Source organism: Cricetulus griseus, chromosome 6 (assembly GCF_003668045.3).
Source record: "Cricetulus griseus strain 17A/GY chromosome 6, alternate assembly CriGri-PICRH-1.0, whole genome shotgun sequence".
In the NCBI taxonomy this organism is placed as follows: Eukaryota; Metazoa; Chordata; class Mammalia; order Rodentia; family Cricetidae; genus Cricetulus; species Cricetulus griseus.
This window is the reverse complement of record NC_048599.1, coordinates 24,978,986-25,003,356: the sequence shown is the minus strand read 5'-3', so window position 1 is coordinate 25,003,356 and position 24,371 is coordinate 24,978,986. Positions and strand designations below refer to the sequence as shown.

The 24,371-nt window shown below is 48.1% G+C and overlaps 1 protein-coding gene across 3 annotated transcripts in view; it reads left to right on the top strand.

Moving 5' to 3' along the window:
- Znf341 (zinc finger protein 341) overlaps positions 1-23,120 on the top strand; it is a 36,799-nt gene extending 13,679 nt beyond the window's left edge. For 2 of the 3 annotated variants that reach the window (XM_027421424.2, XM_027421426.1), the window contains 10 exons: positions 42-237; positions 1,563-1,653; positions 3,867-4,057; positions 8,361-8,551; positions 11,410-11,618; positions 15,305-15,401; positions 16,031-16,163; positions 19,695-19,806; positions 20,030-20,100; positions 21,983-23,120. In XM_027421424.2, coding sequence (XP_027277225.1) covers positions 42-237; positions 1,563-1,653; positions 3,867-4,057; positions 8,361-8,551; positions 11,410-11,618; positions 15,305-15,401; positions 16,031-16,163; positions 19,695-19,806; positions 20,030-20,100; positions 21,983-22,497 — 1,806 coding nt within the window. In that variant the 3' untranslated portion in view covers positions 22,498-23,120. The remainder of the gene's footprint in view (positions 1-41; positions 238-1,562; positions 1,654-3,866; positions 4,058-8,360; positions 8,552-11,409; positions 11,619-15,304; positions 15,402-16,030; positions 16,164-19,694; positions 19,807-20,029; positions 20,101-21,982) is intronic. The other variant, XM_027421425.2, reaches the window with a different exon arrangement.
- Positions 23,121-24,371: the final 1,251 nt, after the last annotated feature.

The following is a 24,371-nucleotide window of genomic DNA, read 5'->3' as shown; positions in this document are numbered from 1 at the left end:
TCCCTTCTAAGGCTTTTCCCCTCACAGTGCTATCCTTCTAGGTGCCAAACCAGTGTGTGGAGGCTCCGGTGTACCCCACACCCCCAGTGTACAGCCCTGGCAAGCAGGAATTCAAAACAAAAGGACCCAGCTCCACTGCCCCAATGACCAGTGCAACTGGGAGCACAGTGGCCACCTTTGACTCCCCACCAACGCTGAAGACCAGACGTGCTAAAGGTGCCAGTGGACTCCCAGAAGGTTGGCCACCCACCCTCCCTGGGCATCTTTCCTTGGCACTGGCCTCCCCACAGGCTGCTTGGGTCTAGTCTTTGCTGTTAAGATGAGTAGGGTTGTTTGGTGGTGTGTACTGGAAAACGTAAACTAGCATTGACTTCAGAATGATAGGGGGTTTCTTTCCTTAGACCAGGAGCAGAAACTCTGGGATTTCTGCAGTGCCGTCGTCAAATAGCCATATCACTTCTGTTCTTCCCTTTCTCTGTCCCTAGAGCATGGCTTCATTTTCAGGGTGCCTTGTCACCTGAGGTGGTTGCTGAAATGCCAGTCATCAATTTCATATTCTAGAAAATAAGAAAGTGGAGGAAGAGAAGGGTAAAGGGGGACTCTCCCAGCTTCCTGAAGTCCTATATAGTCAAGACTTTCTTCATATATAGTCATGTGGCTACGCTAGCTACAAGGGAAGTTAGGAAATGTTTGTCTTAGCCAGGAGCAGGAAGGAGGCAAAAGTGGCTACCAGTTACACCAGTTGTGGTCTTCCCCCTTTTAGAGATGTGAGGTGTGGAATCAGAGTAGAATCAGAACCAGGGAATAGATGTGGGGAAAGGAACTGGGAATTTTTTTTTTTTTTCAAGACAGGGTCTCTCTGTGTAGCCTTGGCTGTCCTGGAACTTGATGGCCTCAAACTCACAGAGATCCTGCTCCTCTGCCTCCCAGAATGCTGGGATAAACGGCATGTGCCACCACTGCGCAGCTCAACTAGGAATGTTTTAAGAGCTTCCCTTTCGACCCCTTCTTTTTTCCTTCTTCCTACAAATACACATTAACACCAGTGCATCACCTACTTGGGATTTAGGTCTTGGTTCAGGATCTCCTCCTCTGTCAGTCACTCACAGTTTAATGGGAGAGATGGGTAGGAAATAAGTGGGTATTTATGAGTTTCTCCAGGGAGATCACAGGGTAGAAAAGGACACAGCTTACCTATCTGGACAGAAGGAGGTGGTCCTGTAGGGACTGAAAGGCAAGCTTTCCAGGCAAGAGGAGCAGCAGGCATAAAGTCCTGAGCTGAGCCCATGCTTGGGATCATCGAGATTAGCAAGGAGTCCATTGCAGGACAGAGGGAGCTCTCAAGTTGGCAGATACAGAGGACATGGAGAGGTGGTGGATTTCACCATGAGCAGAGAAAGCCTCTGAGAGAGTTTTGTCTGACTTTCCCTCTTACACTGTCTACACATAAATGGAGATGTCCCAGGGCGCATGCTGTCTGGCCCCAGGTACAGGGGAGAAATGGTTGGAGGTTTCCCCTATCTCCTCAGCTGGGCCTGACTATCCCTCTCCTTGTCTTTCAGCTACAGGGAAGCCCAAAGCCCAGAAACTCAAATGCTCCTACTGTGACAAGTCATTTACCAAAAACTTTGATCTTCAGCAACACATCCGAAGGTACAGGCAGCCTTGGGGGCCGGGCTCCAGCACAGCGCCAACTAGGGGCCACCTGCATGGAAGTGAGGCCCCTTCCCAGGCTCTGTGCCCATCTTCAGGCCTGCAGTGCCCAGGAGGAGGGTTCCTCACATTCTTCTCAAATCCAAGGGCTGAACCCGCCCACCGAGACAGAAAGGTTGGCATGTCTGTTTGGATGGGTACCCTTGAACTGAGAGCGGCTTTGCACACACACAAGGCTGCCTGTCTTCCAACTGCAGAAGGGTTAGCCTGCAGGCTGCCCGCTGTGCCAGGATAGCTAACTACAGAGGGTCCTTCCTCCCCAAGAATGTGGAGTCCATCTTTGGAATGGTGGGGTGGGCAGACTCCGCACCTCTTCACAGTGGGATACGTTAGTATGTAGGGGACTTAGGGTCAGTCATGGCTCTGGTGTTGGGAAATTTGGAATGGTGTGGTGAGATGATTTCACCTTAAGTCCCTAAAGAGTCAATGGAGGAAGTCTCAGCTTTGGACTAATCTGTCTTCAACACCTGTTCATTTCTGAGAGAGAATCAAGGGCCAGTCCACACAAGCACACGACATCTATCTAGATCAGGGTCTCCCAACACTGCATTATTGGGACTCGGGCTTGGGGTCAAGTCGTGCTGACTGTGCTTTGTGGAATATTCAAAATTATCCTTAGCTTCTGACCATAGATGCTACCACCACCTCTTCCACAGCTGTGACAGCCAAAAATGTTTTCAAACATTGCCAAATGTTGCTAGGAGCAAACTGGACCTCATCTGGCATACATTTGGCAATACTAGAAATGTCCAAATTGGAACAGTTAACCTTTCATGGCTGTTAGGACTTGGCTAGTGCAGCTGAGAAGACTTTTTTTTTTTCCCAATGCAAAAGCAAAGAGTCTTTTATTGTTTAATGAGCTAACCACATTAGCTCAGGCCCAGCTCGGGCCCTTTACCCGTTCATCGCAGCAGGTGGCTGGAGAAGGACCTAAGAAACAGACTTTTAAATTTCACTTGTAATGAAGCCAACTGTGACTGGTCCCACACGGCTGGCGTCTGCCTTAACACGGTTGGTGTCCACCTTACTGGGTGGTGCTACTTTGGATCTTCAATGACATTGTTTTTATAATCACTGAATTTTTCCATTACTTCTTTTTGTTTGTTTGTTTGTTTTGTTTTTCGAGACAGGGTTTCTCTGTGGCTTTGGAGGCTGTCCTGGAACTAGCTCTTGTAGACCCCATTACTACATTTTCAATACATAGGGAGTCATAAAAAATGGTTTTTCATATTCAATAACAACCAATGGGGAACTTCTCAAAATTATTTTCAAAGCTGGGCATGGTAGCACCTACCTTTAATTCCAGCACTCTGGAGGCAGAGGCAGGTAGATCTCTGTGAGTTTGAGGCCAGCCTCTCTCTCTGTCTCTCTCTCTGTCTCTCTGTCTCTGTCTCTGTCTCTGTCTCTGTCTCTCTCTCTCTCTCTCTCTCTCTCTCTCTCTCTCTCTCACACACACACACACACACACACACACACACACACACACACACACTTTGCTAGGGTTCTTGTCCTACCAGGTCCTGCTGCTTCAGTTCCAAATGAACACAGCAACACTATATTAGTTATTAAACTGTTGGCCAATGGCTAGGGCTTCTTATTGACTAGCTCTGTCTTAATTATTAACCCATTTCTATCAATCTATGTATTGCCACAAGACTGTGGCTTACCCAGTAATGCCCCAGTGTGTTGTTACTCCTTCAGCAGCATGGAGACTCTGTGGCGGGCTCCCTCTGCCTACCTTTCCCAGAATTCTCCTTGTCTCCTCGTCCCACCTATCTTCCTGCCTCATTGGCCAAACAGTATTTTATTCATCAACCAATAAGAGAAGCATATGTACAGAAGAACATCATACATCATACACACACATGCAAGCACACGTGCACACACACAGTTTGCTTCCTACTTGATGCCTTAAAAGTTAGGAAATCTGTGATCTCAGATGTGAGGTGGCCAAGGAGAAGGGCTGCTGACCGAGCGGCTCAAGAACAGGTCTTTCTACCTCTGGTCTATCTGCCACATTGGGAGAACAAGTCTTAGTGGTGTTGGGATGATGGCCAGCAGCATCTCTTGGCCTTCCTGGTGGCTGTGATCTCCTGGGTAGAGGCCATGTCCCTGTTTCTATGAAGGAATGCCGACTAACTTTGTTCCCACAGCCACACAGGGGAAAAGCCTTTCCAGTGCATTGCATGTGGCCGGGCCTTTGCCCAGAAGTCCAATGTCAAGAAGCACATGCAGACTCATAAGGTGTGGCCTCCAGGGCGCAGTGGTGGCACCATTTCTCGAAACTCTGTCACAGTGCAGGTCATGGCTTTGAACCCCAGCAGGCAAGAGGAGGAGGACACAGGTGAGTGAGGTGGGAGGGGCGGCTCTCCCCACTCATCCCCTCTGAAGTCCCAAAGGTGCTGTCTGTCTGTCTGTGGTACTGGGGACCAAACCCAGGGTCTCTGCACTGTCCCCAGCCCCAGTCTCATTGGTGTTGTTGCTAGTTGGGTGGCTTCCATGACTTCGCTGGAGTTCAGCCTACTTTATCTGTAAAATGGAACCTAAAGAGATGGGTGTGATGTACATGAATCATTCAGCTTTGGTGAGCCCAAGACGGGGGAATCAAGGCCTGACTGCCACATAGTGAGTTTGAGTCCAGTCTGTGCTGTACAGCAGGCTCTCTAAAAAGGGACATGGGGTGAAAGCAAGGATGCGAGTATGTAAGATATGTGACATTAGTCTAATACTGTGCCCAGGCAGACGTGGACATCACTCACTAATTAGTGATTATCTCTTTCTGGCTGAGCCTGGATCCATATGAGAATCCAATTCTTTCCTCCCTCCCTCCCTCCTCCCTCCCTCCTCCTCCTTCCTCTCCCTGCACCCCCCACCCCCCACCCCAGGTCTCATGTAGCCTGGGCTGGCTTGGAACTTCCTATGAAGCTGAGAATGACCTTGAACTCCTGATCCTACTGCCTCTGCCTCCTGAGTGCTATGGTTACCTCAGACCTGAGCTACTTTACCCAGTTTGTTTATTTGTTTGTTTTGGCTTTTTTGTTTTTCAAGGCAAGTTTTCACTGTGTAGCTCTGGCTGTCCTGTGACTGTAGACCAGGCTGGCCTCAAACTCACAGAGATCTGCCTGCCTCTGCCTCTTGAGTGCTGGGATTAAAGGTGTGCACCACCGCCGCCTGGCTATTTTACCCAGTTCTGTGTGGTGCCAGATGTTGAATGCAGGGCATTGTTTATTCTGGGCCACAGGTGGGCCCTTTCTGTCAAGCTCTGTCACTTGCCCTCAGAATCCATTTCCAGTGCTCCAGGCAGTTCCTGTAGTTGATCAGCACTTGAAACCCTTGGATCTCGGTGGGCAGCTGCTCCTCAGATGTCCTGCAGGTTCTCATTCATCCAAGTCTTCAGGGGCTCCTGAGCCAACAGTCCTGTCCCAAATGCTGGTTAGTTCTCCCACAAAGGAGTTAGGGACTTACCAGGTTGATAAACAGAACAGTCATTGGAGATTCAACATGAGGACCATAATGTAATTGAAGTTTTTTTAGTAGTCCAGCATGGTTGGTAGTTCTAGTGCTCCAGAGGCTGAGGTGGGAAGATTGTGAATTTGAAGCCAGCCTAAGCTATATAACAAGATCTTGTCTCAGAAAAACAAAGCAGGAGGCTGTAGAGATGGCTTAGCAGTCAAGAGTACTTGCTGTTCAGTCATGAAGACCAGAGTTTTGATGCCCGCAGATACAACAGGTGGCTTACAGATATCTGTAACTACGGCTGCAAGGGATCTGATGCCCCTTCTGGCTCTCAACGGCACCCACTCATACAGACACATAGGCACACATAAGTGAGATAAAAATAAAATTTGAGATAGACTTCATATATTTTACTGAACCTGATGCATTCTTGCTTCACAAAGTAGCATAAAGGACTTTTCCTTTGTGGAGCTGGGTGTGGAACCTGGGGTCCTTCTGTTCTTCTACAGAGCCACACCCTGTAAATGGACTTTTCTTTGGGCTGCCAGCTTACAAAAAAATGACACAGAGGCTTCTTATTAATTATGAAAGCCTGGCCTTAGCTTAGGCTTATTCCTGATTAGTTCTTACAACTTAAATTAACCCATATCCTTTAATCTACATTCTTTTACGGTTACCTGTACTCTGTACTGCCCATCCTGCTTCCTCTGCGTCTAACTGGTAATTCCACCTTTTTTCCTCCCAGAGCTCTCTCTGTCCAGAAGTCCCGCCTATGCCTCCTGCCTAGCTGTGGCTGTTTAGCTTTAAAAAAAAAAAAAAAGATTTTATTTATTTATTATGTATACAACATTCTGCTTCCATGTATATCTGCACACCAGAAGAGGGCACCAGGTCTCATAACGGATGGTTGTGAGCCACCATGTGGTTACTGGGAATTGAACTCAGGACCTCTGGAATAGCAGCCAGTGTTCTTAACCTCTGAGCCATCTCTTCAGCCCCCATTTAGCTTTTTATTAAACCAATCACAGTGATACATCTTCTCAGAGTGTAAAGGAATGTCCCATAACATTTCTTCCTTTTGTCTAAATAAAAAAGAAAGATTTTAACTCTAACACAGTAAAACTACATACAGTAAGAATAATTATCAGCAGGGTAGTGGTGGCACACACCTTTAATCCCAGCACTCAGGAGGCTGAAGCAGGTGGGTCTCTGTGAGTTCGAGGCTCACTTAGTGCATGGTACTGGAGGCTCCAGCCTGCAAGCAGCAGTGGTAGCTGCACCTCTATGCCGCCAAGCACCAGCCTGCCTGAGAGACTGCAGGACTAGGAAGCCACATCCAGCTCCTTGTGCAGAGCTTTTCTTAGCTTTCTCAGGCTATATGTTTAGATATTTGAGCCCTGACATTGGATGCCATTTGTAAACAGATTTTTCTTTGGGTTTCCAGCTCACAAAAAAAAAAAAAAAATGACACAGAGGCTTATTAATTATGAAAGCTCAGCCTTAGCTTAGACTTATTCCTAATTAGTTCTTACAACTTAGATTAACCCATATCCTTTAATCTACATTCTTTTACATGGCTCGGTTACCTGTACTCTGTACTGCCCATCCTGCTTCCTCTGCGTCTGACTGGTGATTCCACCTTTCTTCCTCCCAGAGCTCTCTCTGTCCAGAAGTCCCACCTATGCCTCCTGCCTAGCTCTTGGCCGTTTAGCTTTTTATTAAACCAATCACAGTGACACATCTTCACAGGGTGTAAAGGAATGTCCCACAACACACAACACCCCAAAGCCATATGGAAATATTGTGTATATTTGTTTACTGAATTTTTGGAATTTACGGCACACCTGCACTGGCACTGGCTATCTTCTAGATCTTGCATGTCACCCATGACTGTGGCCATTGTGTAGGACAGTGTAGAGCCAGAACCACAGTTCTTCCTACCCAAGCAGGGTGAGCAGCCCCGGCCACATGCCAGCTGCTGAAGAGCCTTTTGTTGGGCTCGTGCCCAGGGACTGCTTTTATCTGACACACCAGTGCTCTGTTGGAGCCAGCCCTCTTTTGCACCTGGGTTCTTGCTGTCTGAACTCCTGCCCAGCACTGGAGGCCACTCATTAAGCATACATTGTAGAGCCTATTGTGTGCTGGCCATGGGCTACAGAGGTGAAGGAGCAGGCCCCTGATGTCAGGGAGAGTGAGGGATGGCCTAATTAGCAAAGAATAACAAAGCAAAGGTAAGTGGTGTGGTTAGAAAGGCCTGAGAGGCGATCTGACTATGCTTGGGAATGTTCAGTTTCTAACACCCATGGAGAGGTCACAGTATCTGAGTGAAGATAGGGAGTGTAACAGAGGTCACTAGCTGTCTCTCAGTCAGAATGTATTTCAGGGCCTGTGGATGTACCTCAGGATAGAGGATTTGCCTTCACACAGGATGCCCTGGGTTCAGTCCCCAGCACTACATAAATTCAGCATGGGCCATGTGGTGGTGGCGTACAACTTTAATCCCCACACTCAGGGAGGCAGAGGCAGGAGGTAGATCTCTGTGAGTTTGAGGCCAGCCTGGTTTACAGGGTGAGTTCCAGGACAGCCAAGGCTACACAGAAAAACTCTGTCTTGAAGAAACAAAAAATAAAACAAACACAAACAAAAAAAACCTCATGGAGCTGGAGAGATGGCTCAGAGGTTAAGAGCACCAGCTGCTCTTCCAGAGGTCCTGAGTTCAATTCCCAGCAACCACATGGTGGCTCACAACCATCTGTAATGAGAACTGGTGCCCTCTTCTGGTGTGCAGATATACATGGAAGCAGAATGTTGTATACATAATAAATAAATAAATAAAATCTTAAAAAACAAAAACAAAAAACCTGAGCATGGTGGCACAGACTTGTAATCCTAGCACTTAGGAGATAGTGGAGGAGGATCAAGAGTTCAAGGTCACCCTCAGCTACATAGCATGTTTGAGGCCAGCTTGGACTACATAAGACCCTGTCTGAAAATAAAATAAAAAAGAATGTATGTTAGTGTTTTAGCATCTTGTGCATATGCTAAGTATAGTCCTAAATACAGCATGTGATAGCAAGTCTACAGTAGGTGTCCCAGGAGCCCTCATGCATGGAGTGGCTCCTGTCCTGCCTGACTCAAAACCTTCCTCTGACTTTCCTCTCTCTCTCTGACTTTTTTCTCTTTCTGCATAGGATTGGGCCAAACCCTGTCCAGCACCACACAGCCCCAGGCCTTGCCCACGGCAGGTGAGGATGAAGGTGGCAAGCCAGAGGCCAAGCAGGTAGTCCTCATTGACAGCTCCTACCTGTGTCAGTTCTGCCCCAGCAAGTTCAGCACCTACTTCCAGCTCAAGTCCCACATGATCCAGCACAAGAAGGAGCAGGTGGGTGGGTGTGAAAGCAGAGGGCACAGCTGCTCACTTACAAGCCTCATGGCACCGGGGTCACCAGTGCTGCCTGGAGAGGGACAGGAATTGGGCCAGCCTTTCCCATGGCTCTTTGTCCTGAAGATAGGTTCCTGGAGGGTCAATACACAGTTGGGTTATGAGGTTTGTCATCTGACATAGCAGGAGGCTGAGCCAGGGCAAGCACTCAGCTCAGATTCAAGGGCTTTGTGTCTTGTCTCACCAGCTCTAGTGGCTGTGTTCATAAGGTGTGGCCTTGTCTTTCATCATGGATTCCCTCCTGCTTCTTGGGAAACCTGCTGACTGGAACTGGCTATGTAGAGCATACCAGCCTCAAATTTGCAGGGGTCTGCCTGCTACTGCCTCCTGAGTGCTGGGATTAAAGGTGTGCACCACCATGCCCTGTGCTCTATTTCTGACCTTTGTTGTGTGTGTGTGTGTGTGTGTGTGTAAGTGCCGTGGAACATATGAAGGTCAAAGGACAACTTGTGGGAGTTGGTTCTCTCCTCTTACCATGGGAGTCCCAGAAATTGAAGTTTAGGTTGTCAGGTTCAGTGGCAAGAGTTACTGTCAGGGTTACTCTTTGTAGAAAATCCAGTCATAGTATTTCTCATGAGCAATGGAAACCTTTCCTAGAATTCTCTAATCTTTTATGGATCAGAGACAGTTTTGTTTTGTTTTTGTTTTAATCCGGGCTCATGGGGCTAGAGCTTCGGCTCAGTGGTTAAGAGCACCGAGTTCATTTCTCAGCACCCACATCAGATGGTTCACAACTTCCTTTTAGTCCAGCTCCAGGGGATGACACCCTCTGCTGGCCTCTGAGGGCACCTGTACTTACGTGCGTGCACTGATGATGACCTTGGAGTTCTGTCCTCCAAGCACTGAAATAGGCCTTCATACATGCTAGGCAAGCCTGCTACCAACTGAGCTGAAGACTGGCCAACAGTTAGGGTTTTATTTCTCTCCTATCATAACAGGCCTGAAATTAACAGTGTTGGGCTTGTCTAACAGGCTAGGCATGTCATCTAAGGCCAGGCTTCTGGCTTCCTCCTCTAGTATCCTTAGCTTGTAGTATTCACCCTCAATGCTGCAGAATAGTTGCTGTGTCTCCATCACATTTATATCCCAGTCAAGATAAATGCAAAAATTAGAAGGGATTCCTGCTAGCAGGCTTTTGCCATTTTGTTTTGGGAGGTATGGTCGCCCCAAAGATGGCTGCCTGCATATCATTGCCAAGAAAGTAACAACATACTAGATTCAAGGCTGCCAGGAGGACCCAGTCTGTTGCTACCCTGGGCAAATTGGAGTTGATTTCATTAGGAATAAAGAGGGTTTGACACTGTGTAAGCACCTGAGGAATATTGATGACTACTGGAATTTTCAAAATATCAAAAGCATATTTCTTTTAGAAATGAGACCAGACATGTGTCAGAATGTCACATAGATCATGAAAGAAACAGTGGAAATGATATGTGTGACACATACCTCCTGTGTTTGACTATCTCCACATCAGACTGCCAAAGTAGACACAGATTTCATTAATGTCTCATCTATAACCTTTGGAGTTACCCCTTCTATCTAACAACAACAGTGGCCTTGAGTTACATCCGTAGCATCACACATAAATACACAAAAATCATTTATACTGGATTTTTTTTTTAACAAACTAACATTGAACTTGAGAGTCTGGGTCCTAAGTCAATACTACATAGTCAAAATTAGTCATGTCCCCAAGGAGCAAGAGGACCCTAGGGAAGTTTGTTTGGTAGTAACTCCAACAATGATCTCCAGACTTGTGTCATCTGAGAATTCCTACTAGGTGTAAGTAACATGTTTGGGTCACAAACTTCTGCCAAATCAGATACTCTGGTGGTGATGCCTCTCAAGTCTTCTTCTTCTTCTTCTTCTTCTTCTTCTTCTTCTTCTTCTTCTTCTTCTTCTTCTTCTTCTTCTTCTTTGATATGGAGTCTCATGTAGCTCAAGCTAGCTGTAAACTCACTATGTTGCTAAGGATTTTTTTTTAATTTTAAAAGATTTCTTTATTCTATTTTAAGTGTATGAGTGTTTTGCCTGTATGTGTATGTATATCATGTGTATGCCTGGTGCCCTGGAGGTCAGAAGAAGGCATTAGATTTCCTGCATTTGGAGTTATGGTTATGAACTACCATATGGGTGCTGGGAATTGAACCTGGGACCTTGCAAGAGTGACAAGTGCTCCTAACCGTCCTAATGGCTGAGGTATTGTTCCAGCCCCACCAATAGTGATATTGAACTCCTTTTCTTTTTTCCTTCTTTTTTTTTCCCCAAATGCTGGGATTACAGGTGTGCATCACTGCCATCAGATAATGATGGGAGCCACATTAGAAGGGTATAGTGTCATCCCTTCACTGTACTTCCAGGTCTTGGGTAATTTTTGTGTATACATTTCGGCTTCACCAAGCCTTAGGGAAGAATAACTGGTCAAGAGAAGAGAACCTTGCAATCTTAGTGGAGCCAGGAACTGAGCCTGGTGCCACACAGCCTGTGATCGTCAGGAGACTTATGCACGAGCATCTCAATTCAAGACTTGACTAAGCTACAGAGTGAGTTTAAAGCCAGACTGGGCGAACTTAGTGAGCACCTGTATCAAAATAAAAAGTAAAAAGAGAGCTAGAGATAAAACTCAATGGTAGCCTGCTTGCCCAGCATTTGGGAGGCCCTGTTTTGTCTGTAGGGAGCAGGAGAACAGCTGGCAGGTTGTTCACAGTAGTGTGTATAGCCTCATGCCAGGGCCACAGGGTAGGGGTAGCCATCGAGGTGATTCCCACGTCTCTCACCTCCCAGTGTCTCCTCCCAAGGTGTACAAGTGCGTGGTCAGAAGCTGTGCCCAGATGTTCCCCAAGCTGGACACCTTTCTGGAGCACATCAGAAGCCACCAGGAGGAGCTGAGCTACCGCTGCCATCTCTGTAGCAAGGACTTCCCCTCACTGTATGACCTTGGAGTGCACCAGTACTCCCACAGTCTCCTGCCGCAGCACAGCCCCAAGAAGGACAGCACCGTCTACAAGTATGTGTGCATGCCACCTACCCCGCTGGACCAGTGGGCAGGGAGCCTGGCCCAGGCTGCTCAGGATCAGTAACAAATTGCAAAGGGAAACTGAGGCTAAAAACTGGGGTCCAGCCTAGAGTGTTTGAGTGTTTTGGCACCTGTGGGAAAAAATGATACTGACTCTTCTTAGACCATTCTTCACTTCTCAGGTATTTATCATGGAAACAGCACCTTAAAAAGGGTAACTAGGGGCCAGAAAGACGGCTCAGTGAGTACAGGTGCTTGCTACCAGGCCTCCCGGCCTGGGTGTGATTCCAAAGACCCAGCATGGTGGAGGGAAAGAACTCACTTCCATTTATTTTTCTCTCATCTCCACTGGCACACGCACACACAAAATAGATAAATACAAATGAAAAGGAAAACACACACACACACGTTAGCTGGGCATTGTGGCACACGCCTTTAATCCCAGTACTAGGGAGGCAGAAGCAGGTGGATCTTTGTGAGTTTGGGGCCAACCTGGTCTATAGAGTGAGTGCCAGGACAACCCTGTCTCAAAAAGACAAAAAAGAGGGTGGGGGGGATATTGAGGGCTAGAGAAGTGGTTCAGTGGTTAAGGGTGTTTGCAGAGGACCTGGGTTAGTTCACAACCCCCACGTGGTGGTTCACAACTGACTGCAATAGAAGAGGGATCTATGGTGCCCTCTTCTGGCCTCTGTGGGCTCCTGCAAGCACAAGGTATATATAAACTCATCCAGGCTCACACACATAACACAGAAAACAAGTTTTTGTTTGTTTGTTTGTTTTTTGTTTTGTTGTTGTTTTTCAATACAGGGTTTCTCAGTGGCTTTGGAGGCTGTGCTGGAACTCGCTTTAGGCTGGCCTCAAACTCACAGAGATCCGCCTGCCTCTGCCTCCCAAGTGCTAGGATTAAAGGCGTGTGCCACCAGCGCCCAACCAGAAAACAGTTTTTTAAAACTAGTGTTCTAGGGCTGGAGAGACGGCTCAGATGTAAAAGGCTAGGCTCACAACCAAAAACACTGGTGTTCTGTATTCTCTTGTGAGAAATGTGATTGCCACATATATCTTCAACTTTTTCTCCCTGAAGCTGTCTCTTCTGTCATCACTCGTCTATAGAGTATCTCCCTGTTTTCTGGGCCTCCTCTAGATTGGGTGTGTTCTGTAGATAGTCACCATCATGCTTCTGTCCTTTGGGCTTTTCTTACCCATTTGCTGGCTGCTGGTTGAGAGCAGGTGTTCCAAAAACAGTCCCGAGCCTATGGGGACAGGTGGTGACAGGTATCTGTCTGGGACATCTTCCACATGTTGGGATTGCATTTGTACTTCATACAAGTTTATACCTGTAGGGACTTGTCTGTTGACCTCTGTTACTTCAGAAACTTCTGGGTGAGGCTTCTGGGATTAAGATAAGTAAATGCCAAAATCACTGTTGCTTCAGGGAGACAGGTGTGTAAACAAATGCTTTTTGTACACTGTAATGAAATGCTGCCAGCCTGCCCTCAAATATAGCTCAGGAGGCAGCTGCTTCAGGGTTCCCTGAGGGTAAAGATAAGGACTGTGGAGCCACCTGTCAGTGCTTGCATCCCAAGCTGACTTGGGCTAATTCCTGACTTTGGAGAAAGTATTGAACTGTCATTGGCCTCAGTTCCCTTACCTGTGGTAAGAGATCCTGATCATGCTTAGCCTGTTAGAATAGGGCCATCCCTGTGTCACTGCCCTCCCCATCAATATTTTATGTAGTCCTGGCTGATTTCATTGCACAGCCAAGGATGACCCTTGATTTCTTTGTCTCCACTTCTCTCAAGTACTCCTATGTAGTCCAGGCTGGCTTTGAACTCACTGTATAGGTGAGGATGACCTTGAACTTCTGATCTTTCTGTCATTACCTCCTGAGTTCTGGGATAACATCTGTTCCACCACACCTCACTTATGCAGTGTTGGGGACCAAACCAAGAGCCTTGTGGATGTTAGGCAAGCATTCTACCAGTTCAGTTACATTCCTAGACCTCACTCCTCCCTTGTTTGTTTCCACTTAGGGTCTCCACAGGTAACCTTGAATTCACTATGTAGCTGAAGTTGGTATTGACTTTGAAGTGACTCTCTTGCCTCAGCGCCTTGAGTGCTGAGATTATAGGCCAATACCACTAGGCCTAGCTTTCTCCTGAATTCTTTGTAAAGGTCAAGTAAGAGCATTTACCAAGGGGCTGGAGAGGTGGCTCAGTAGTTAGGAGCCTGATTGCTTTTTCAGAGATCAGAGTTCAATTCCAAGTACCTATATGACAGCTCACAACTGTCTATAACTCCAGGATCCAAAACCTACACATAGACATACATACAGGCAAAAACACCAATAAAATAAAAAAGAGAATTTACCGAGCATATAGACATGGTCCTTGGAACACAAGAGGTACCCAATAAGAGATGACTACAGTCCTTTTTGCTGTATTATTCAGCTGTATGCAGAAACCCAAAATGACAATGATACAAGGGCAGGTTTACCTCTCTCAGTAGGTAGATTTAGCTTGTGTGGTGGTCACATCATGTTTTTAGAGGTTGGTCCATGCTTTGACAGTTGGTTGCTGTGTGTCCTTGGAGTTGAGTGGACTTGGCCTGCCTATGGAATGTCTCCAACCACTGAAGTGACTCTGTATTCGGTTTTGTTTTTTGTTTTGTTTTGTTTGTTTGTTTGGTTTTTTGAGACAGGGTTTCTTTGTGCAACATCCCTGGCTTCCTGGAACTCAGTCTGCAGACCAGGCTGGCCTCAAATTCACAGAGATCCGCCTGCCTCTACCTCCTGAGTGCTGGAATTAAAGGCGTGCACCACCCCCACGCAGCTTGTATTCATTTTTTGTTTGTTTGTTTTTTCTTTTTTATTGTTGTTGTTGTTTGAGTCAGGGTGTTGCTACACAGCCCTGACTGGCCTGGAGCTTGGTATGTAGACCAGACTGACCTCAGATTCACAGCAATCCTCCTGCTTCTGCTCGACGGGTGCTGGATTATAGGCCTATACTATCACTCCTACCCCCACTGCCTTATTTTCCTTTTGAAAATAAGATTTATTGCCTGGTGTCACAGCTCATGTAATCCCAGCACTTGGGAGGTAGAGGCAAGAATTCAAGGTCTTTCTTGTTCACACAGAAGTTTGAAGCCAGCTTAGGCCCTATTAGGCACTGTCTCAAAAAAACTTTTTTAAAAAAGATTTATCGATGTTATTTGCTTCCTAATTACAAAATGCATTTTTGTTAAATACAGAGAAAATGATTCTTTTTCCTTAATTTGTTACTGTTGTTTGCCCATGGAAGCCAGAAGAGGTGATTGAGTCCCCTGAAACTAGAGGTGGTTGTGAGCTGCCATGAGGGTGCTGGGAATCGAACCCTGGTCCTCTGGGTGAGCAGGCAGTGCTCTTAACCAATAAGCCATCTCTTCAACCCTGATTTTCATTTTTAAAGACGTCTGGCTTCTAGGAGGATAAGGGACTTCAGGGGTCAGGAGGAGGCAGGGAAGCCAGAGAGGCTCTTACACATTTCTCAGCAGCTCAGCCCATTGTGGAGAAAATCAGAGAAGAATGGACACGTTTGAGAATGCATTTCATGTAGGATTTTTGTCTCCTGAGGTTGGATTTGGGGAAGTAAGGGGAAATTCCATACTTGCTAGAGCTCATCTCTCTCTTCCTTCCCACTTAGGTGTGTCAAGTGTGTCAATAAATACTCCACTCCTGAGGCCTTGGAACACCATGTTCAGACAGCCACTCACAGCTTCCCCTGTCCACACTGCCAGAAGGTAGGTGTCATAGCATATTCCTCACAGGAGTCCCCGAGAGGGACAGTGACCTGACTGAAGACTTTGGATAGCCAGGTGTGGTGGCGCACGCCTTTAGTCCCAGCACGTGGGAGATAGAGACAGGCAGATAGATATCTGTGAGTTGGAGACCAGCCTGGTCTACAGAGTCAGTTCCAGGACAGCCAGAGCTACATAGAGAAATGCTGTCTCAAAATACAAAAAAACAAAAACAACAACAACAAAACAGACTTGGCTGATCACTCAGAGGCAGAACTTGAGTTGTCTAACATGGCATCAGAGAATTAAGAAGGCTTTGCAGAGAGGCACGGACACCTGACTTGGGTCTTGAGGGATGAATAGGAGTTTATGATACCAAGAAAGAACATCCTCTGTGTAGGAGACCAGCCTGGGTGGCAACTCACAGGGAATGTGCTTTGGCTGGGCTCATGAGTGCTTACAGAACTGAGGGGTCTGGAGGGCTGGGTCTGACACTTTGGCCTCCAGCCTTGTGGGCAGATGGGATGATGTTTCCAAGGAGCTCGAAACCAGAGTTCCTGAGCTCAGAAGGTGGAAGGTGGTGAGGGCAGGGGTCTCCGAAGCTGACCTGCTGTGATTCTGTCTTACTCCAGGTCTTCCCCTGTGAGCGCTACCTACGGCGTCACTTACCTACCCATGGCAGTGGTGGCCGGTTCAGGTGCCAGATCTGTAAGAAGTTCTTCCGGAAGGAGCACTACCTCAAGCTGCATGCCCACATCCACTCAGGTGGGCACCCTGCCCACCCCTCCCTCTCTGTCCTGCCCTTCTGTCGCTTTTCCATTTATACTGGCTCTTCTCCATTGAATTCCTCTTCCTGCCCTCCATACTGCTCCTCACTCACCTGTCCTCACCTGTGAACATGGGGCTCCCAACATCTTGAAAGCAGAGATTAAGATGGGTGGTGGCGATCATTATAAGAATTCATTGGGCCAGGCAGTTGTGGCGCACACACCTTTAATCCTAGCACTTGGGAGGCAGAGGCAGGTGGATCTCTGTGAGTTTGAGACCAGCCTGTTCTACAAGAGCTAGTTCCAGGACAGCTTCCAAAGCCTCAGAGAAACCCTGTCTCGAAAAACCAAAAAAATTTTTAAAAAAAGAAAAGAAAGAAAGAAAAAGAATTCATTGGGCAGGGCAGGGCAGTGGTGTTGCACACCTTTAATCTGAGTACTTGGGAGACAGAGGCAGGTGTATCTGTGAGTAGGAGGCCAGCCTGGTCTGTACAGAGTGAGTTCCAGGACAGCCAGTGCTACATAGAGAAACCCTGTCTCAAAAAAGCAAAAATAAAACAAACAAGGGAGGGAGGGAAGGGGGGATAAGGAGAAAGGAAGGAAAGGAAGGAAGAAAGAAAGAAAGAAAGAAAGAAAGAAAGAAAGAAAGAAAGAAAGAGAAAGGAAGGAAGGAAGGATGGAAGAAAGAAAGAAAGAAAGAAAGAAAGAAAGAAAGAAAGAAAGAAAGAAAGGAAAGAGGGAAAAAGAAAAGAAAGTAGAGGTGAGCCCCAGAGGCAGGTAAGGGGGACTTGACTCCGCTCTCTGGGTGCCAGCCCTGCTAGACTGGGTGTTGGATGACTGTCCTGCAAATTCCTACCCCCTCTCATAGCTTCCCAGCTTGAGGTGTAGTAAAAGTTTTTGGATTGTTAAAGTTTTATGGAGGAGAAAGAGAGATGGTATCTCACATAGCCAAGGCTGATCTTGCACTCCAGACCCTCCTACCTCTATCTCCTGTGTGCTGGGATTACAGGTCTGTGCTGCAGGATTCAGGGTGTGTGTGTGTGTGTGTGTGTGTGTGTGTGTGTGTGTGTGTGTGTGTGTGTGTGTGTGTGATGGGTATGCACATGGCATACATGTGTGGCCAAATGGCAGCCTTGGGTGTTAGCTCTTACTTTCAGCCTTGCTTGAGGCAGGGTCTCTGTTGTTCACTGCTCTGTACACAGATGAGCTTTGGCCTTTAAGTGCCCAGGGATTGTCCTGTCTCCACCTCTCATCACCCTTTAGCAGTGTAGGATTACAGATGTGAGTTCTGGGAATTTGGACTCAGGTACTCACACTTTGCAGCAAGCATTTTACCCACCGAGCCATTTCCCCATTCCAAGGATTCGGTTTTTATCTTTAAAATAAGTATTAGATGGGTGTGGTGTACACCTGAAATCCTGACTACTCAGGAGGCTGAGATGGGAGGGCCCCAGGGTTTGAGATAAGCCTGGGCTATAGTTTCTGTTTCAACACAATACCAGACAAAAACAAAATCCTTACAAGCTAGAACCTGCAGGTCACAGCTTACACGGTGCTCCCAACTCCCTCCATAGTAACTGTGGTTACTGCCTAGTTTGGGTGACAGATTAGAAAAGAATCATTTATGTGTTTGTGGGAGCTTATGTCATGTGCATGAAGTACCCTCAGAGACCTGAAGAGGGTGGTATAGAAAACTGTGAACTGCCCTACTTAGGTCTTCTGAAAGAGCTGCTGCAAGCTCTCTTAACTGCTGAGTCAAGTCTCCAGACCCTCTGGTTTTATATTTTGTCTGTTCGACACACTTTCTTACTTTCACCTAAGTGAGCACATGGTGTAACTATATTATCTGCTTATTTCCTTCCTTTTCCATAGCTGCTTAGTATTGATCTGTTCCCTATGAGTGAACTTTCCTGTCATCATCATCATCATCATCATTGTGCTGGGAATTGAACCTCGGGCCTCATCTAGGCCAGATAAGCCCTATTACTGGGCTATACCCTTCCCCCTAGATCCTTCAATGAGTTTTTCAGCCATTATTATTATTATTTTAAGTTAGGTAACATTTCAGGGTATAGTCACTCACCTTTAATCTCAGCACTCAGGAGGCAGAAGCAGGCTGATCTCTGAGTTTGAGGACAGCCTGGTCCACACAGAGAGAGAGTTCCAGGACCAAAAAAAAGGGGGGGGGGAAGAAAACTTGTTTCTTTTGGTACTGAGGTCTTTTTTTTTTAATACATTTTTAATTAAAATAGAATTACATGACAGTCTTCCCTTCCCTCCCTCCAGCTCTTCCCAGATTAGTTTTATGGTATAGATAGTTCAGTGTGTTTTTTTTTCTGACAAGCTTTCAGAAGTTGGTTTGTGTGGCTTGTTCTTAACAGTGTGTTGGTTTAAAACATGTATTTAAAGCATAATTTCCTTTTGGGATGATGAAGATTCTGAAAGGCAAGGCATGGTAGTACACACCTGTAATCCAGGCCAGCCTGGTCTACATAGAGAGGCACTGTTGGAACACACTCTGCTACCTTTGGCTGTCACATTCAGGCCCATACACACACACACGCACACGCACACGCACATGCACACACCAGCAACACAATAATGACGAGCCTCTGGCTTCCCTGCAATGTTATTATTTTTTGGCCTAGAAAGGCAGGTGGCTATACCAAGCTGCTGCCCCAGCATGTCCAGAGATCTTTCTAGAGCAGGAAACAAAATGACTTCAGAACTTTTTTGTTTATATGAGGCAGGGTCTTGTTCTTTCTCTCAGACTGGCCTGGAAGTATGAGTCAATATTCAGGCAACATATCAATACCTTGTCTCCTAGAAAACAAGCCAGGCGGTGGTGAAGCACACATTTAATCCCAGTAACCTGGAGGCAGAGGCAAGCAGATCTCTGAGTTCAAGACCAGCCTGGTCTACAGAGTGAGTTCCAGGACAGCCAGGGCCACACAGAGAAACCCTGTCTCAAGGGAGAAAAAGGAAGCTGTGGGTAGGGGTTGGGTGGAGAGATGGCTTAACAGCTAAGAACACTGCTGTCCTTTCAGAGGACCCAGGTTCAATTCCCAGGACCCAAAGTTTGGCTCTCAACTGTCTATAACCGCTGTTCCAGGGGATCTGACACCCTCTTCTGGCCTCCTTGGGCATCAGGATCGCACATGTACATGGTGTACAGACTTAACATGCAGGCAAATGATGTCATACACATAAAAATAATTATATATGTAATTTAAAAATATATTGTAAAACTGGGGTTATGGTGTGGTGGTGTGTTGCTTTCCTGGCAAGCACCAAGCCTTGTGTTCCATGGTGACACATTCCTGTAATCTTAGCACTTGGGAAGGATGAGGCAGGAGGATTGAATACTCCAATCCAGCTTGGGCTACACAGGGAAAACCTGTCCAAAAAAAAAAAAAAAAAAATACCCTCCAAATTCTCTGTGCCAAGTCAGGAGAAATAAGAAAAGCTCCTCCTGGAGGATTCAGACTTGTCCTCATGGGATTCATGAGGTGTTCCCATGTCCCCACAGGTGAGAAGCCCTACAAATGTTCAGTGTGCGAGTCTGCATTCAACCGCAAGGACAAGCTGAAGAGACATATGCTGATCCACGAACCCTTCAAGAAGTACAAATGTCCCTTCTCGTAAGGAGGGGCTGCCCTATTTATGGGGAGGGGAGTTGGATTACCCCAGGGGGGTCTATGTGGAAGGTTAGACTGAGGGCCTCTCTCCTTGGGCCCTACCGGACCCTGCCTGGCTCATTCCCCCCACTACTCCTTTGCCCATCCCTTGGCTTAGAAAAGCTGGTGCAGGCCCCAGTGAGAGGGTTCATGCTCCTGTTCTGTAACTGATGGCTTTGGGTTCCAGGATGCACACAGGCTGCAGTAAGGAGTTCAACCGGCAGGACAAGCTGAAAGCCCACATTCTCTCCCACGCTGGTAAGAGGCTTAGGACCCATTGGAGGGCCTGGCTAAGACAAGTTCCCCGAGAACAGCTATTGGGAGGAAGAGCAGCACTTGCATGAGGCATATTGTCCAGGCCTGGTCTATCCAGCCAGTGGGTTTCTGCACATGTGTTCATGGGAGCTAGAAGCCAGGTCTGTGTTGGGGTCCTTGGCACAGCAGAGGCAAATTCCATGCAACTCCAGTCCCAGGGGAAGTAGATGTAAGCAGCTGAACTAGATTGTGTGCAGTAACACAGAGGTGTGTGTCAGTGCCATCCAAGATGTGTCCAAGGGATGGCCTGGAAAGGCAGAAGGGACAGAGGTCTCTAAGCCACCTTCCCAGGGCAAACAAGAGTGTTTATCAGCACCCCATCCACTATCCATGCCAACCCCATCCACTGTCCATGCCAACCCCATCCACTGTCCATGCCAACCCCATCCACTACCCATGCCAACCCCATCCACTGTCCATGCCAACCCCATCCACTGTCCATGCCAACCCCATCCACTACCCATGCCAACCCCACCCACTGTCCATGCCAACCCCATCCACTATCCATGTCAACCCCATCCACTGTCCATGCCAACCCCCATCCATTTTCATGAGCACCCCACATCCATGCTATTTCAGTGTGGCATCTCCCCCTTAGTGTAACAATCAAAAATGTCCCCTACAATTCACCTGGAGATAAAGTTGCTTCTGTTAAAAGCTTGAAAATGGGAGGGAAGACTGGCCTAGCATGCATAAAGCCCTGTGGTTTGAGTCCCAAGTAAACATAAACTAAGCATGGTAGCAAAAAAATAAACAAAAAACCTGAACTTCCAGTACTTGGGGGCCAGAGAAAGAGTTCAAGCTCATCCTTGGCTTCATAGCAAGTTCAAAGCCAGCCTGAGCTATATGAGATGCCCCTCTCCTTTTTAATGGGAAATGGGGGAGGGTCCATCAGGGAATCTGACATCTTGGCTCTGAGCCTTAGTGCTACCAGCTTCTTGCTGGGTGGTCTCAGGGAAGTAGCTGCTCATTTTGGCCCCCAACCCCAGGAGGCTGAAGAGTGAAGGCATTTACAAAAGGGGCCTGGCCCAGCAGGGCTGGTGTGAGAATCAGGAAAGTCCTCCACAGAGCTCAGGCCTGAGGAGAGAGAAGAGCGAGAAAAGAGAGAACAAGAGGAGGCCCCATGGATAAGGAAGGACCAGAGGAAGGAGGGGCCAGAGCACAGGGTGGAGGAGGGGCTGGGCAGACCACACCCTGATTTGTAGGAAACACCTCAGAGCAGAATTTGGGCACCAGGGCTCTTACTAGTTTGTGCTTTACAAAAACATCTCTCTCTGCCATTGGCAATGGCCTGAGGGGCACAGGTGAGGCCAGCAGCCCAGAGGAGTTGGCTGCATGTGGTCATCCAGGGAGAGGTTGTATGACCTACAGAGTCCACCAAGGCTTAAGAATTAAGCAGATTAGGGGCTGGAGATATGGCTCAGAGGTTAAGAGCACCGACTGCTCTTCCAAGGGTCCTGAGTTCGATTCCCAGAAACCACATGGTGGCTCACAATCATCCGTAATGAGATCTGGTGCCCTCTGCTGCTGGTGTGCAGATATACATGGAAGCAGAATGTTGTATACATAATAAATAAATAAAATCTAAAAAAAAAAAAAAAAAAAAAAAGAATTAAGCAGATTATTTCAGGCATGGGACAAGCAACTGCAAAGGCCCAGGGGCTGGAGGAGGCACAGTGTGGTAGAGTGAGTGACCCGGAAAGTGAACGACGATAATGGAGCCAGCTGAGGCCTGACCACACAGATGCCTGTCAGAACAGAGGCTGGGTGGGACAGGCGCGGGGTGAGGGGATGTGCCTCTCCCTGACAGCCTCTCACTCCCCAGGCCTGAAGCTCCACAAGTGTGGGCTGTGCAGCAAGTCCTTCAGCCGCCGGGCCCACCTGGCTGAGCACCAGCGTGCACATACGGGCAACTACAAGTTCCGCTGCGCTGGCTGCGCCAAGGGCTTCTCACGACACAAATACCTCAAGGATCACCGCTGCCGCCTGGGCCCCACGAAGGACAAGGACTTGCAAGCCCGGAGACCTTCCCGGAGGAGAGCAGCCCCACGTGGTGGAGGCAGCATCGTTGGAGTGCACAAGGAGGAGAGCCCGGTGCCCGACCCACTGGGGCTGGAGGAGCTGAAGGCCGCAGGGCCTGCACCCGAGGCTGCTCCTGGCAAGCCACCCTTCGAGCAAGACGCCGTGCTGTCCATTGTGGTGGGTGGGGACCCGGAGCTGGTGGTGCCCGGGCACACCGAGGGTCTGGGCTCCAACCTGGCACTGGCCGAGCTGCAGGCTGGGGCTGAGGGAGCGTGTGCCATGCTTGCTGTCCCGGTCTACATCCAGGCCTCAGAATGACCAGGCTGGATTTTCCGGGGGAGCCACTGGCACAAGCCCTTTTGGAAATTACTGTATCAACCCAATCTCATGTCCTCCTATGCCCTGTGATCAGCTGGGGAGCCCTGCAGCACTCACAGGGTCTGAGGCATGCACCGTAGCTCCAGGACATAGCAGTGCTAAGAGAGATGGCCAGAAAATGAGGTGCCCAGAGACTGGCTGATGGAGGCTTGTACTTGGGCCTCCTCTAAGAGAAGGCCGGGTGGTTCTACCTGGGTGGCCTCAGACTGTGCTACTCATTATACTGGCGGGGCGTGGTCAAGTCCTAGTGTGTGGAACCATTACCAGAACACTTCCTGATGGCGTCCTCAAAGGACTGTGGGGTGAGTATGTAAGAGGCACTCAGCCTGGGCTTAGAGTGTAGCTGCCAGCCAGACCTGGCTTCAGATTTACCAGTGTGACCTCGAGCAAGGCACTTCACCTCTTTCTGCTCCATGTTCCTCACCTGTTCAACAGGACTTAATATAGTACTACCTCTTAGAGTGTCCTGAGGACAAAGTATGTTGAAATTCGCAAAGGGCCGCGCACAGTACCCATGGCTTGGAAAGTGCTCAATAAATCTCAATAAATGTTTTTATCAATGATGTGTGTCCAAACAGCTCAGGCCTGGGCCTTAGTGTTCTCTTGCTTAGCCTGAAGGGACAACACTCCCCTCTAAACCACAGGCTGAGATGCCCTGTAGTCCTCACACCACGGCCAGCCAAGGAGAATCACAGAGGTGCAGGCTCGCCCAGACAGCCGGTAACTCTAACAGTCTGCAGCACTCAAGAAGCTGAGGCAGGATTTTGAGCTTCAGGTCAGCCTGGGCTACAGGCTACCAACCCCCTCTCTTCCACAAGTGCAGACCTGGGGCTCCCCAGATGCTATTTACACATAGTCTGTGCAAATGGCCCCTGGGAGAGTTTATACTTGTGTGTGGAACTTAAGAATCCTGGGCCTTCCACCCCTCCCCATGCTATCAATTCAGAAGCTCTGTCGACAGAAGCCCCTCCCTTCCCAGCTGGTCCAGGTGGGAGGCAAGCCAGGCCATGTGAGAGGCAGGTATGAGAAAGGGCCCTTAACTCATGTTTTCCATCTCTTCACAGCCGTCCTCTCTGTCACGTTGCTTCTGTTACAGAAAGGGAAACTGAGGCTCAGAAAAGGACCAGGGCAGGACACAGTAGAGTTGACTGTTTGATGGCTGAGTTTCCTAGAAGCCTGTCACGATCTTCAGACCTCTGTGTGGAGACCCAAGGCTGGAGCTGAGAGCCATGCCTGACTTCCCACATGTTCGAGGAGGATGTGGTGGTGGCTGTGTGTGTGTGTGTGTGTGGGGTGCTGTAGGAAGGACGAAGACAATGGGGATAGGTGAGGGTCCAAGTGTCCTGTCTGCAAAGGAGATAGAGGACTCATGGGGACGGGGAGTTTTGGAAGAGATGACATTTGAGCTGGGGCTTTGTTTTGGTTCACTTGATTGGCTGGCTGGTTGACTAGCAGGCTGATTTTCTGACAAGGCCTCACTCTGTAGCTCAGGCTATCCTGAACTCAATATATAGTCACGCCTGGCTCCAAACTCCTGAAAGCCATCTTGTCTCAGCCTCCCAAGTGCTGGGGTTACAGATGTGGGCCACCACACCTGCTGCCACAGAGTGCTCTGGTGGGAAGACCAGAGAAGGCAATTAAGGAAGCAGGTATGAAGTCTGGGCTGGTGAACCGCCCAGGTGACTAGAGATTGGGAGGAATACCTGAAAGGTGACGGTTGCTGATTCTTTAAGCCTTCATGTAATGGCCACTGCTAAGCAATTCATGTCACATTGCCTCAGTCATCAGGTGTGCGCTATTGCTTTCCCATGCCC